The sequence below is a fragment of the Branchiostoma lanceolatum genome, chromosome 7 (genome assembly GCF_035083965.1).
Source record: "Branchiostoma lanceolatum isolate klBraLanc5 chromosome 7, klBraLanc5.hap2, whole genome shotgun sequence".
Classification (NCBI taxonomy): domain Eukaryota; kingdom Metazoa; phylum Chordata; class Leptocardii; order Amphioxiformes; family Branchiostomatidae; genus Branchiostoma; species Branchiostoma lanceolatum.
The window spans coordinates 14,146,938-14,161,431 of NC_089728.1; the positions used below are offsets into that span (position 1 = coordinate 14,146,938).

Here is a 14,494-nt window from a genome sequence, read left to right on the forward strand (position 1 = left end):
GACGTGCAGAGTTGGCTCGAGTGCTATTTTCGCCTTATATTCATGAGCCCTGTTAAATAGTCCATGGATGTAATAGCTTAACAATTCCTAGAAGTCCATACTTTTGAAATGTCATATGGGAACCACAAATAAGTATATCTGAATTTCTAATCCTTATTTTGCTGTTGACATGATAACGGGAACTGTAAAATGACAGGACTTTGTTCTTGCATTTGCCTGGTTACATCAGCCGCATAGCTAGGTGTGAAAGGAATGGCCCAGAATGATGCAGGCAAATATTTACCTTGCTTTATCGTAGTCCAAAATTTACTTGTTGCTGACGCATAACCGAACTGTTTTCCCCTGACGATGGCTAAATTGCTTCGATTCCGGGGCCCGGCCGGGCAGCTTGTGCGATCGAAAAATATGATATAAAGGACAACAAAAGACACAAAACGTATAAAAAATACTCCTGACCATATATTGTGCATTTTCTTTATATGCATTTTTTTTCGGTTTCGCAAACAGCCCGGCCGGTATTAGTCATACGCAAGAGTTTTCGTTCTCGATTTGTTCCTTCCTTTTTACCTCCGTGGAACTTAATTGGTCCGAAATAAAGTTAAACTAGAAAATCTCTTGTACTAGTTCTCTGCTGCTTTACCATACAGAATTTTTAGATACAGTTTGCCTCTAGACTAATACATACATATGCATATGCAGCAGAATGAAGTAATTCCTTGTAAATGAGAAAATTCCTCCCAGCTACATGAAGGGGACTCGCGTGTACATATACCCTTTCATCTGAAATGCCTTACCCCATCTGTAGACAATTATTGTTACCGGTATTTTGTGTTGGGCTCAACGGAGAGAAGTGCGCATTGCGACTATAGCACCAGGTTGTGTACTGGCGCTTGTGGAAAATGGCGGATTTTCAGATAGAAGAACGTCAGACCCTGGCGGTACCACCTCTTCCACCTAAACAGAGAGGCAGAAAATTGGCAGGTGTGGACCGGCACAGACCACGGGAGGAAGACTTGGTCCAGCTGCCGTTAAATCCGATGTACGGTGCGGATTTGCCGTCAGGTAAGTTCCATTATTGTAACGTTTCAAAATTAGACAACACATAGAAAGCACATTAAATCTCTTAAGTCGCACACTAAAGCTACAAGAGACACAAGGCTATACACAGTAATTTCAAGTAATTGAAGAAAACAGAATTTTGATTGAACCATTCAGAAAGCATTAACATTAAATTATGGGTCTACTACCCTGGGTCTAAAAGTCAGAATGTGCTGGTTGGTTTCGAAAGTAGGCTTTTGTTTTCTCTCCTTAACAAATTGATATGATTTTAGGCAATCTTGTATACAAGTCTTAAAGTCGCCTTTTAAATTTGTTTTAATTTCATTTTGTGTACTAAAATCAAATAAGAGCCCAGGCCATGCTACCTTAGCGCAACATAAAAAGCCAGATCATTAAGAATTGGCACAAACCTGCGAGCGAGGTAAAACTTTCCACTAAGAAATGCTATACATCCTCAACACTTTTTAACCAAAAGTTGGTTTTTCACATTGTAGTTTGGTATGAATTATATTAGAAAAGCCCCCACTGCATTGAGATTCCTTCCGCCTGACCTGTACATGTATACAGCACTGCAACATCGACTCTCATAATTCCTCTGGGTACGCTAAGACGACCACATATAAGAAATGGTGTCTTCGAAGCCTTCTCAATTATGTCTTAAACACCTGGATATATGACGTCTTCATACCTTTAAGACTACTGATGTTGCATTGGTATGTCTCTTTTGTTTTAGATTTGATTTCTTTTCCATATGGTGGCCTAGAATATCCGGTGTGATTATAAGAGTTGGCGTTATATTGTGTACGTGTGTGAAGACATGATTTTATTCATTTATTCACCCATTGTTTACTCTGCTGTGGCCTATACCGTAAACCGTGTTTTGATAGTGTATGCCCTGAGAAATGTTCACTACAGTGCATGATTGCATCTCCCTCGGCCTGTGTACATCACCACGCGATGTTTTTTTTAGTCCACCGCGTGGTGATGTACAAAGGCCGAGGGAGGTACGCGCGCTCGACAATCATCGGTGACCTATCGGGTGAATATGGGGCCCGGGGGAGGGGGTAACAGATGGTTGTGGGTTGTTCTAACGTAATCACTGTCTTCCGCCGCAATTGACAATGTCGACGATGATGGCCCTTTAGTATCCGTATCTGGATGGTATGCCTGGGTAGTTTGCTGGCCGTACACTCTGTTCAAAGAAAGTTGTATTTTTGGACTTTTCTCTTTCTGACTTCTAGTTGTCTTCGACCTGCCAATTGTCAACCTTTTAAAACCCGATGTACGTTGCGTATCTGCCGTCAGGCAGGTTTCATTTGTATCTTGAAGCGTTTCAAAAGCAGACAGCACCCAGAAAGCGCATTAAATTTCTTAAGTCACACACTGAAGCTACAAGAGACAAAATGTCATCCACAGTAATTTGAAGAAATTGAAGAAAATAGACTTTGAATTTGACAAATATAGTTTTGATTGAACTATTCAAAAAAGCAGCATTATATACAATTATGCCCTGGATCTAAAAAGAATGTGCTTATTGGTTTCGAATGAGACTATTGTTTTCTTTCCTTTATGATATTAGTACTGATATCATTTTTAGGCAATTTTTGTATATACTGTATATACCCGCCTCTTGAAATATGTTTCAATGTCATGCTTCTTTTTTACCCATTTGAACTATAGTCTATGCTACCTTACCGCAACATCAAAAGCTATAATGCTTAAAATTGACACACATACAACAATTTCCACAAAGAAATCCTAGATCCTCAAAATTTAGTAGCTATAGTAGGCTTTTCAAAATGTAGATTGTATGAATTAACTTGTAAAAGCCCCACTGTATTCCTTTCCGGCTGCCCTGTACAATAATACATTACAATCTCGTGGGTAATCTCCCTGAGACGACCACATTATAAAAAAAAAATTCGAGGCCTTCTCAAGAATGTCTTGAACACCTGGATATCTTAAGTGTTCATACCTTAAAGACTACTGGCAGTGCATTAGTATATCTCTTTCTTTCTAGACTTCACTTTATTTCCATGTGGCGAATAGTCGGTGTAATATAAGAGTTGGCGTTATATTGTGTACGTACAAGAAGACATGATTTTATTCATTTATTCACTTATTGTTTTCTCTGCTGTGACCTATGCCGTAAACCACGTGGTTTGTAGTACTGTAAATGCAGAAATGTTCGCAGTGGTTTCATGTCCGCGGTTTTCGCAGTGACCGCTCCACCGCAAAAACCGCGAACATTTTGGCCAATACTGTAGCAGTATGTGACTACAGCGCTACCGCAAACTTAAAACCACCGCGAACTTAAATGCATTTACAGTATATGCTCTGAGGGGATTCTGAACAGTGCAACACAACCTTAAATGTGATGATGGAATGTTTTGAGTGCTTACAAACCAATCGACTGTTGTAGCTAATAACCAGGTAACGAGTAAAACGGGTATCTCACTGTACCACGGCACGTTGGCGACCTCGCTGCTATTTGACAGAGCGCTCAACGAATTTTATCGGAAAAAAACGAATGTTTTTACACCTTGTGTGTTTTGTTGTCTTTTTAGTCATACATGTACATTTTGCATGATATTTCCCTTATTAAGTCAAGAATAACACAAATCTAATTTAGGTCGCAGCGAGGTCGCCAACGTGACGCAGCCCAGTGAGATACTCGAATACTTGTAATATAACGTTGATAATATTATTCTCGAGCAGGACCGAATAGAAGCGATTGTGGCCCATTCCGTGCGTCAGATGAAAGTGAGACAACCCAACCCAAGGTGACAGCCTCGGACGGTCCGGCAGACGGTGGTCAACCAGCAGACGGTCCCGTCGGAGACCAGGATGCAGCCCAGGCCCAGACGGTGTCTGATGATCCGTCCACACACGTGTATGCGAACTGGGAAACATGCGGGCTGCAACTGGGACAACATCTGAGCCGCAGCGTTCTCGGCGCACCGCCTGTCCCCACCACCCCGAGGCCTGGACGTACCGCCGCCGGGGCCCAAACTGTGGCGGCCGCCACACACGTGCATGGTGACGGAAGGACCGACGGGGCACAGCAAACTTCGGGCGGGCTACAGCCGCAAGACCTCCGCAGCCAGCAGCAGCCCAACCCGATGTACAGCGCAAGTCATCCTTCAGGTTGGTGATCAGCACGATTGCACTGCGCATAAGTTTAATGGATTTAGTTTTCGCCTATTTCCCCTTCTTTCATCAACAGAGAAACATGATCACCCAGTTATTTAATTTCACCCACTGCCATGGTATCAGTTAATGAGTAGTGCCCATTGATATAGACTATACGATAATAAATACCTTGCAGGATGATTGATGTTTGATGTTTGGTTATATTTTCCTTCAAACATTGTGTAGGTTTTACATGATGTTGACGTAAGTCGAATTCTTTGTTCACCACCAAGATTACGTTAGACTGTCATACGTTTTCCCAATTTAAGACTTTATTTATTTATTTATTGGTTCAGTATGTAGTTAAATGCCAGGGTTGCCCAACTAGCCGGAGGTTATTTCTAAGGGCAAACCCTGGGGAAAAACATAGTCATTACGTTAAACACACAATCACTGATATACTGACTCTGTCTGCCCATCTCGTAGGCGCTGCCGAAGAAAGACTTACCATCTGGGGACAACTGCGCCAGTGCCTCTCACCACCCCTACTGGCATTCGTAATCATAGCGTCCGTCGTCATGGTAACGTTGATCATCACGTTACCTGCCGTTCTGACGCACATCCTCTCCCCTTCGTGGCATCACAGCTTGGTGAGCTTATTTCTTTTTTCCCTAACGTAACACCTTTATTCTTTCTTGATTCTTTAATAAAAATTGCAACAAGGCAATACAAAGTGGAACGCCAGGCAGACAAGCTGATGTTGCAGACCACTCAACATTACAATTACACTGAATACAACAATAGAACACTAAGGCATTTCATACTTAACACGAATCCTAACCCGAATCATGCTGAAGAATGACTGACAAGCAACAACGGATATCATTACGTTTTGAATGGTTGTACACCCATAACCATTTTTGACTGTGAGATGCTAGACGGACAAATCCATTTGGAACCATCTATACTTTAATTGTGAATCTACTTCATACTTCTGACATATAGAATGTTGCAAACTTTGTTAAAGTTAGGGTTCATATCAAAGGTTAGCGTTTGTCCAACCTCCTCGTGGCCTTCACTTTTGCATGATTATGCATACGGCTTAATCAACAATGCCTGTCTGTTCTTTAACAGAGCGCCACGAATAGGAGAGGGGCCAACGTCACTGGCAGTACCACCTGGCACAGTTCTGTGCTGCTGAGGACTGAAGACACGACGTCCCCCTGTGTCACCACGCCCACGGTCAGTGGAGTTTTGTGGGCGCTATTGTACTTTGCATCAATGTTGCCTTAATCATTCAAGTTCCACTAATGGTTCATGTACCGAAAATAGTTAACCATTAGCAGTAAAAATGGTGAAAGTCTTTGTTTTACATTTCCGGCCCCAATTTTCAGCCAACTATGTTTACACTGGTACTAATTATGCCATATTCATCACTTATTAACAGCTGATTCCGGCCCATGGACATGGCCTTCGAGACGAGATCACGTCGGTTGCGGACGGGACCACGTCGGTTGCGGACGGGACCACGTCGGTTGCGGACATGACCACGTCGGTTGCGGACGGGACCACGTCGGTTGCGGACGTAACCACGTCGGTTGCGGACGGGACCACGTCGGTTGTGGACGCCACCATGCGGATCCACACGAGCACGACAGGTTTGTCATAACAGATCACTTTCTACCCCGTGCTTCTGTAGCTAAATCTAGATCTATCCTTTATGTTATTTTCCACTCATGTCAGTATTGTGTACCTGTATATAGTTTTTTCAGTTGGAGCTCAGTTCCTTTCAGTTTCACTTGTTTAAATTTTTCTGAACAGATGAGATGAAAGATACATGCAAATATATATAGATAAAGAGAGAGGGAGGCAGAGAGAGAGATGGATAATTATATAGAGTAATATGTACCAAGTCGTCACAAAGGGTCTTATTTTCTGTCCCAACAGGAACCTTTGGCGAAGAGGCCGTCACCTTCAGTGGAGAAGGGTCGGGAAAACTGGGCAGAGTGTGGGACGTTGTGGTCTCACCTGACAGTGAGATATGGGTCACCGACACGGCCAAAGCGCAGCTGCAGGTGTACAGCATGTATGGGGTCTACCTGTACCAGTTCCCGTCAGACGAGGTAAATAAAACTGGTCAATTACTCTCATCAGTACCCGCTAATATTTACCATATGTCGTTATCACTTGGAAATGTAGAATAACAAACGAATCACAACCTGTGTACACCTACTTTATTGAAGCTATGTGTAAAAGTGATTGTTTTGATCTTTGTAAACAAGTGTGATATAAAGTGTATTGTCGTACATCCATTTTACCACTGTTACATTACTATTGTACAAGACTGCAATATTGATTTGAATATAAGCCCTAGTTGATAATTTTGACCCTTTGTAATTGAATGTAATTCTGTGTCTCATTGCAATATGACAATAAATGCATCTTGAATCTTCAATCCAGAAGGCACGGGGGAAAAAGGCGGCTGCGGTCTCCTTTGACGGAGATGGTCTCCCCTGGGTCCTGATGACGAAGGGGTACGGGCGATCTGGTCATGACTCCGTGGTGCAGTTCGACAAGGATGGCCATCGCAAAGCGGACTTCGACTTACCAAACGACGTGCTCGCCCTGTTGCGCCGCGGCATGGCCATGGACTTGCGGAACAACCACATCTTCGTCACCTGGTCTGACGGCATGAAAGGCGGGGTGCAAGCCTTCAAGCCGGATGGAAAACTCCTGTGGAGTGTTGGCCCGCGCTACTTTTCGCCGCTCTTCGTTGCAGTTGACAAGGAAGGGAACGTCTTCGTCTCGGTCAGGAAGACCCACAGCATCTACCTCTATGACGAGGCCGGGAAGTACGTGCTGAGGTTCGGGGGAGTAGGGACCAGTGAGGGCCAACTGCTTCACCCAAAAGGCATCTGTATCGACAACACCGGGTACGTCCTCGTGGTGGACTCGAAAAACCAGCGCGTGGCGATGTACACAGGCCGGGGGAGATACGTCCGATACATCGCCATCATCGGTGACCTATCAGGGGTGGATGTGGGGCCGGGGGGACAGATGGTTGTGGGCGGTTATAAGGCAATCACTGTCTCCCCCCGCTACTGACAAAAAAAGGCATCAAAATTTTGCAGAAAATTATAAGTGTTTACATCTACTGATTCATAGCCTTAGCATCATGAATTTATGTGTCTTATACATAAATTATATCCTCAATTGGTGTATTACTTTTTTATGCTTCGACACTTTTGGCTCCTAGCTGAAAGTTCTAGATGGGTATTTATTAAGGTTTATGTCCTTACAGAGGATAAGTTATCTACGTGCAAATTAAGGTCCTCAACTGCACAAATTGATGTTTTACTTTTTACTATTTTTCAGCAATTTCAGCTTTTTGTAGAAAGCTTCTGGGTGGGTTTATATTATCTGCAAGTGTAGCCAAATTGTGTACCATAACCAAATGTAATAGATGTGCTCCTTTAATGTCAAAGATGATCGTGTGTAGTTTCCGGACAGTCCTTTTCTTTTAGAATTTGGATGTTACCGAATTTTTACCACTTTGTGTAAATCAGCTATTCTCCAGGCAGAGGTTTCGATTGGGGGGCTAGTAGTGGCCGCAGTTTTTGATCGAAACCTTTGCTTGGAGAATATAATCAGCTACTAGTGCACCTTACGTCTGACAATTCACATGTATTTTCACCAGTAAGTAAACAACGGCTCTCAATTTCCTAATTCTGATGTTATAGCACGTTTCTCTTCAAGCAATGGAATCTATGTTGTCGTCATTGTGAGTTCAACTAAGTCTGTACCAAGCAGGATTTAATTCTACACATTTTATCATGTTTTCTGTTCCTTGTGTTGAAATGAATAATAAACACTTCAGCGGCACGTTGCTTCACAGGAAATTAGTCGCTAGCGCGCTGGTTTATCTAATGTTTAATCAAGTCCTGTTCATGATTTCATGGCTCCAGCTGCCAGAAACGTTCTAACAGCAGTTTTAGTGTACCAAGAAGATGCCACCAGAAACGTTACACAGAGTAATTGAAATACTAGTGCAGGGAGAGTTATATACGGCAATGTTACCTGCAATATAAGGTTAACCCGCTAGAGAGCTCTGGTTATCGTGCCTTCCCTACTTACCTACTATTCTAGCTCCTTTCCCTTCTCGATTTCACTGAAAAGGAGGGTTGATACTGAAATACGTTTCTTATACCACACCTCAACATTCAACATCACAAAGGCAGAATGCAATATTTTTCTCTCTACTGTACATATACCTTCTGACAAAATGTTCATACTCTTTATTCAATATAGCCATGTGGCTTGAAGTCTTTAGCTATCGCTGTGTCTAGATTGACCTACCCAATTAAATATCAACATCATTTAGAACACCTTGACGCCATGGGCGATACTAAATCAAACACAATACAAATCTAAAGCTCATAAGGAAAGACGTTGGATAACGTTACGGCACTAGGTGACAGCCTCATACGTAACATGATTTGATAAAAAAAGGTTAGTTTTGAATTTTTTCGCTGATGGTTTCCTTGGGTCTGAACTTAAGATATTTTGAGGCATTTTCACATCCGACGTACGGTTTTACATAATTAGCCAACGACAGTATCTACGACCATCGTTTTCCTCTAAAGACAGCTCAATTTTCCCCAAAAGCCACTAGTTCGCTGTCCTACACCTATCGTGGGACTATCGGGCCATTGTCTCTGAATCACTAAACGTGAAATCAATATCAAGCGTTTTGATACGTCTTCTGAACGACGTGATCGATGTCATTGCATCAAACTCCATTCGTCTGTGCGTTCATTCCTGTATAACGCATTAGGCCAATATTGTTATAGGCACATTTACAGACTTGATGAATTGTTTCGTAATAGGAAAAATGGTTTGCATGCTGCAGAGATAATTACGAAAGAGGGATTGATCTAATGGAGCTCCCATTGTGGGGATCCTAACTAAACTCATGACAAATGTCCCTAATTTTCGAGACCCGACCTATACTTATTTGAATCACGCCGTTATCCATTCATCATTTAGGCTAGCCTAGCTGGTTTGCATGATAATTCATAACCTCTACTGACCCACCGTAGAGAAATATGGAGGGGGCGGGCTTGTGACGTCGGCGAACATTCCTACTGTTTTGTCACGTAGGCATTTATCACTTTCCCTCTGACGTCAGTTCTTCCGGATAGACCATGTGCTAACATTTAAGGGTGATTAAGAGACATTGCACCTAGCAGGCTGGTTCAGTTATTATTGATTTCCAAAAGCTTATTTGAGGTCCCTGACCATCTACAGCTTTTTAAGTTACGTATACAATCAACTTCAACAAAGATTATTCTTGTCTTGTTGGAAATGTAATGGTCTTTAAGTTGAATGCAGTTGCAGTTTGCGTGGAAAGGTTAGATATTTGTCAATGAATTCAAACGTCAAATCCCTTGAATGGAGAGCTTTATCATACATATAACAAGAATTTGAAACGTCATATATTAAGTGCACAAGATTTGTCAAATCCAATGCGTGTTGTGTATTATACATCGTAGTTGGACCTAAGTTTACCTTTTACAAGAGTCATAATGATGACTCCTATATGTTACACTTAGTACACATGTGCATCGAAAGTCCGACGTTTTTTTGTGTGTCATAGGCTAGTATTCACCTATATCGCTGCCTAATTCATGACACAGAAATCACAACAAATAAGACAGTTTATTCATGCACACATGATACCGTTCCACAGAAATACCAGCGACGACGGTACGATTTTTTTTCTTTATTTTTACTCATTGGTGACCACGCATGGTTACAGGTATATCTATAGGCATGGAACAGTATCTCTTCTCCATTAATATGAAACATGGAAATCAGGGGTGACGACAGCTTGTCGGGGATAATCCCTTTCCCCGTTATACTTGACAATATCACGGCTAAGCATGGCAAAGTTCCGTTTGCCAACAGTCATGGACAGCTTGAATCTATCAACTTTGCCCAAACAGACTACATAGCCGATACGTAAATAAACATTTAACTGACCTTAACGTTATCCACCTGTTTTGACCTGCAGAAAATGCATAACAGCTGACCTGCATATGTGAATCCAAAGGGTAGTTTAATAAATATGTTTATGATCATAAGAAGTAGTGACTTAATCTTATTATTCTAGGCTTGTCTTAAATATTGAGATAATTTTTGCCTTGAATCTATATCCATACACTACGATGTGATGAATTGCTTAATCTATTAACAGAGCACAAAATACCTCATTTACAATGGATGCATGTAAATGAGTCAGAAATCTCAGAATGAACTGTTGTTGGTAGCGTACAGCAATTTTTCATTTGAGTTCTGTTGATGCTGGTGCTACATAAAGTCTACAGTTGAAGTTTCATGGCCGGGCAAAACTACCGACACGACCTAGAAATGAAAAGTTAGCTATCAGCCAGTTCATGTCTGGTCAAGTAAAATGAGCTGTCTGTTGCAGACGAATCAGTATGTGTCCCCGCTCTTCCTCATATCTCACATGACATTATTCACATCAAAAAGGTCATAAAACTGCTTATGCTTTGGTCACAGTAGGAAAAGGGGGCCCTGCCGGGTAGTTTACCGGCTGTTTTTTAAACATTATTTTGCACTTTCGGGCCTGACCCCTGCGTAGCCCCGTGTGACACCCTGTGGCTTCCGGGCTATTTTGTGGACACGGTCGGGCCCCGGGATGTTTTTAACTCGGAGTTAAAATCAGCCCGGGGCCCGGTAACAAATAGACGCCGTCAGCTAATCGTGAGAACACCAAGAGGTATCCCGCCGGTATCCGGCAGGCCACCGGGACAAGTTTGTGGCTTCGGGGCCCGGCCGGGACTACACCCCCTACGGGCACTGGTGTAAATGTGACCGAAGCATTACTACGAGCAGTTAAAAGACACAGAATACTTTTCTGAGACATGGGTACGGACCAAACACATCGGTCACCACTTGTATACACATTTGATTTCATCTACGTATACTGCCAATTATATGTGTATTCTTATCCAACAATAAACAATAACTGTTGTACATCATCTGGACAACATGTTGACACCTTAGATACATGTGGTCACATCACAAATAAAGTACCTTTTGCATGAATTCTCATACGACAGAAGTTACGTCCTATACTTATTGCCAAATATTAGATCATTTCTCTCAGACGAATTCTAACTAAAACACACGAGTGATGATACTAACGTTGTTAGGCTAATCAGTACTGCTTTGACAGTTGCAACATGCACTTTTGTGTCATGTTTGAAAAGAATCGATCCTGTGCTTCACATTGTAACTGTCTAGCTAAAACGAAATCTAAGTTGAATCGTATCATCAAGTATATTTTGCATGTACAGAGTATTTTGGTCACCATGTACAACAGTATAGCGAAACATTGTCAGTCCTTGCTAATATGATACAATGAAAAAGGGCAGACGATACTTGCCGATTTAGCCAACGAATTGCAAATATTTTCTTTATATATATTTATTATATTATATACATACTATGTATATAGTAACGTAATAGATGATTTTTCATTCATTAATAATTGTTTGAACATCTGAGAGATGGATGCTCAACCATGTGGTTTCTTGTCTCTTGATACTGCCTCTACACTTCCCACGAATGTCAGTCAGAGCAGTGTTAATCTTAAATCTACCACGTAGCACTATTACACCTTTGACGCGCGGTTATTCATGCTCTCCATTGCCAGCGCTCCCGACACCCCCATTGTCGTTGCCTCTGGACTGTTCCGGTACCGTTGATCTAGGTTAGTAGACTCCTGTGCTGCGGGAAACACGGACACAATGCATTGGTACCATCTGCCCAGGAGAGTTATGAACGCTGCACGAAACTGGGTGTGGCAAACGGCGTAAATAATCGGGTTGACGGTTGAATTCAGCCACAAGAACCAGAACGAGACTTCATAGACAACGTCACTGATGCAGTTCTGGCACACAGTCCTTACCAGCGTGAGGATGGTGTAGGGCGCCCAGCAGATTCCGAACACCAGAACGATGATGGCGAGTGTCTTCGCCACTCGCATCTCTTTGGCCATGTCGAGCTGCGGCTTCTTCTTTTTTTGGTCGGCGATGATCGGTTCAGACGAGGTCGACGGTCCGACCCCTTGCGGTGCGGCAGCCTGGACAGACACTGTCGATGACCCGTCTGCTTCGATGGGAGTCACGGCCAGCTGGTCGTAAGATGTCTTCTGATCCTCCGCGTCTGAATCTTTCACGTTGTTGGTCGGGGAAAGGCGGTTTCGTTTCAGCCTGGCATTGCCATTACTCGTCTTCTTAGGTCCGATGTTTTGAAGGTCGACGCGTCGTGCTAGCTTAGCCTGGGTTCTCTTCCGAATCTCCATGTAGATGCGGCAGTAGAAGAACGAAACGCTGATGAACGGTGTGAAGAATTCTACCAAGCTAGCAGTGAAGGTGAAGGGAAAGTTAGAGTGGAACTCGACGTAGCATTTGTCGTTCGGGACGATCCGTTCCCCCATGAAGTGCTCCCAGCCGATGATGGCGGGCCCGTACAGGAGGAAAGCGATGATCCACACCAGACCCATGTGGCACATTGTTCTCTTGATGGACTTCCTCATACTGTACTTCACAGCCTGTGTGACGCAGTGATACCTGTCCAGACTGATCGCCATGATGTTCAGTGTAGAAGCTGAGCAGACACAGTAGTCTATGACGAGCCAGACGATACAAGCGTCATGTCCTAGAGACCACACTCCACTCAGGATATACGGCACGTACATGGGAATAGCAATCGAACCGATAAGGAAGTCAGCGAACGCTAGGTTAAGAAGGAAGTAGTTACTTGTGGTTCGTAGGTTCCTGTTTTGCCAGAACGCGATGATCACAAGGAGATTTCCGCAAACAGTTATGAGGATGACGACTCCAATGAGAAATGCGAGAACGGCGGTGACGGCTGGTGAGAATGGCGGGGTGTACCCGCTGGTTCCGTCTGTACCGTTTGTGCTACCGTTATTTGTCGTCAGAGACATCAAAGTGGTCGTGCCGTTGTTCAGGAAGTCTGTTGTGAAATCGGTGGTGTAGTTTTCTTCTAGAGTCGCCATGTTTGCCGTGGTGTTCTGCATGGTGGAGTTGTTCTTTCTCGTTTTCGATTAGGCGGTTGGGCTGAAGGAGAGATAATTGACACTATGAAGGAAGGTCAATACCGTACCACACTGGCTACACGAGCAAGAACTTGGCTAATGAATTACATTGCATTAGAACGTCACTTAGAAATTTCTGATCAATACAGCGTATTAGCAAATAGGAAATTGACCGTACCACACTAGTTACACCAGCAAGAACTTGGCTCCTAAATGGCATTACATAGGAACGTCACTCAAAAATTTCTGATTAATTCAGCATATTAGAAGATAGGAAATTGACCTAATTCTACTCGACAGACGAATTTCTCAATTGTACACTAAAGTAAAGGTAAAGGTCTTTTGAGGCCATTGGACAGGGAGTTGTTACTCTCCTGTGTATAGGGTATGGGGCCCATCCGGCTCTTTTACCCATTGCCAGATTTCCAATTTTACGCCTGGGTGGAGTGACGGAAGTCGTGTAAAGTGCCTTTTCAAGTACACAACGTCAAGCCTAGAGTGCCAGGGATCAAACACGTGACCTCTTGATCTCGCTCGTCTGACAGCTTGGTCAATAGACGCCACCATGCAGTAGATAGATTGGTCATAAACCACGAATAGTCAAAACAAATTATAGAAGGAATGGCTAATTATCTATCCTTTACAGCGATACGTTTAAAGTCAGAAATATTTATTGCTATGCTGTTAGGGTGACTTTCAATGTCCATCATAACTACGTGATATGCGTATGTAGAATCTCGCAAATAGCTAAACAGGTTACCTATTTAGAATATAGCCTATTAGATTTGGATTTACGTTGTCTTTCTTACATGATTTACGTGGATAAGATATATGACTCTATTCGACTGAGTAGATTCATGCAGCCGAGACCTGGATTATTCATCCAAAAGTTATCTGGATTATTACATTGTCTCATATTAATGGAGATTGATCTGTCTGTACTCTCTCCAGATGATAAACTTAAAAGGGTTCTGATAGAAATCATGTCCAACGACAAAGCCCCGTACAAAATCTAATGAGCCCAACAGACTTTATTGCTAACACAATTTATGGACTTATGATCCTAAAGTAGCCGAACTAGGAAATGCACTTACCGTAAGCAGGATGGCTGGCGCAGTCAGTTAGAACAGTGAACCAGATGCCTCTGTACAGTAG

The 14,494-nt window shown here is 42.8% G+C and overlaps 3 protein-coding genes across 3 annotated transcripts; 2 read left to right on the plus strand and 1 right to left on the minus strand.

Moving 5' to 3' along the window:
- Window positions 1-899: 899 nt before the first annotated feature.
- On the plus strand, window positions 900-5,484 carry LOC136438380 (uncharacterized). Its single transcript, XM_066433149.1, has 4 exons — window positions 900-1,062; window positions 3,778-4,206; window positions 4,678-4,841; window positions 5,326-5,484. The coding sequence occupies exons 1-4, from the start codon at window positions 900-902 to the stop codon at window positions 5,482-5,484; spliced, it is 915 nt and encodes a 304-aa protein (XP_066289246.1).
- Window positions 5,485-6,157: 673 nt separating this feature from the next.
- On the plus strand, window positions 6,158-8,225 carry LOC136437796 (tripartite motif-containing protein 2-like). The gene is made up of 2 exons (XM_066432272.1): window positions 6,158-6,314; window positions 6,652-8,225. The coding sequence occupies exons 1-2, from the start codon at window positions 6,276-6,278 to the stop codon at window positions 7,294-7,296; spliced, it is 684 nt and encodes a 227-aa protein (XP_066288369.1). The 5' UTR covers window positions 6,158-6,275; the 3' UTR covers window positions 7,297-8,225.
- Window positions 8,226-9,890: 1,665 nt separating this feature from the next.
- On the minus strand, window positions 9,891-13,358 carry LOC136437797 (histamine H3 receptor-like). The gene has a single exon (XM_066432273.1). It carries the CDS (start codon window positions 13,319-13,321, stop codon window positions 11,891-11,893), a length of 1,431 nt encoding a protein of 476 aa, XP_066288370.1. The 5' UTR covers window positions 13,322-13,358; the 3' UTR covers window positions 9,891-11,890.
- Window positions 13,359-14,494: the final 1,136 nt, after the last annotated feature.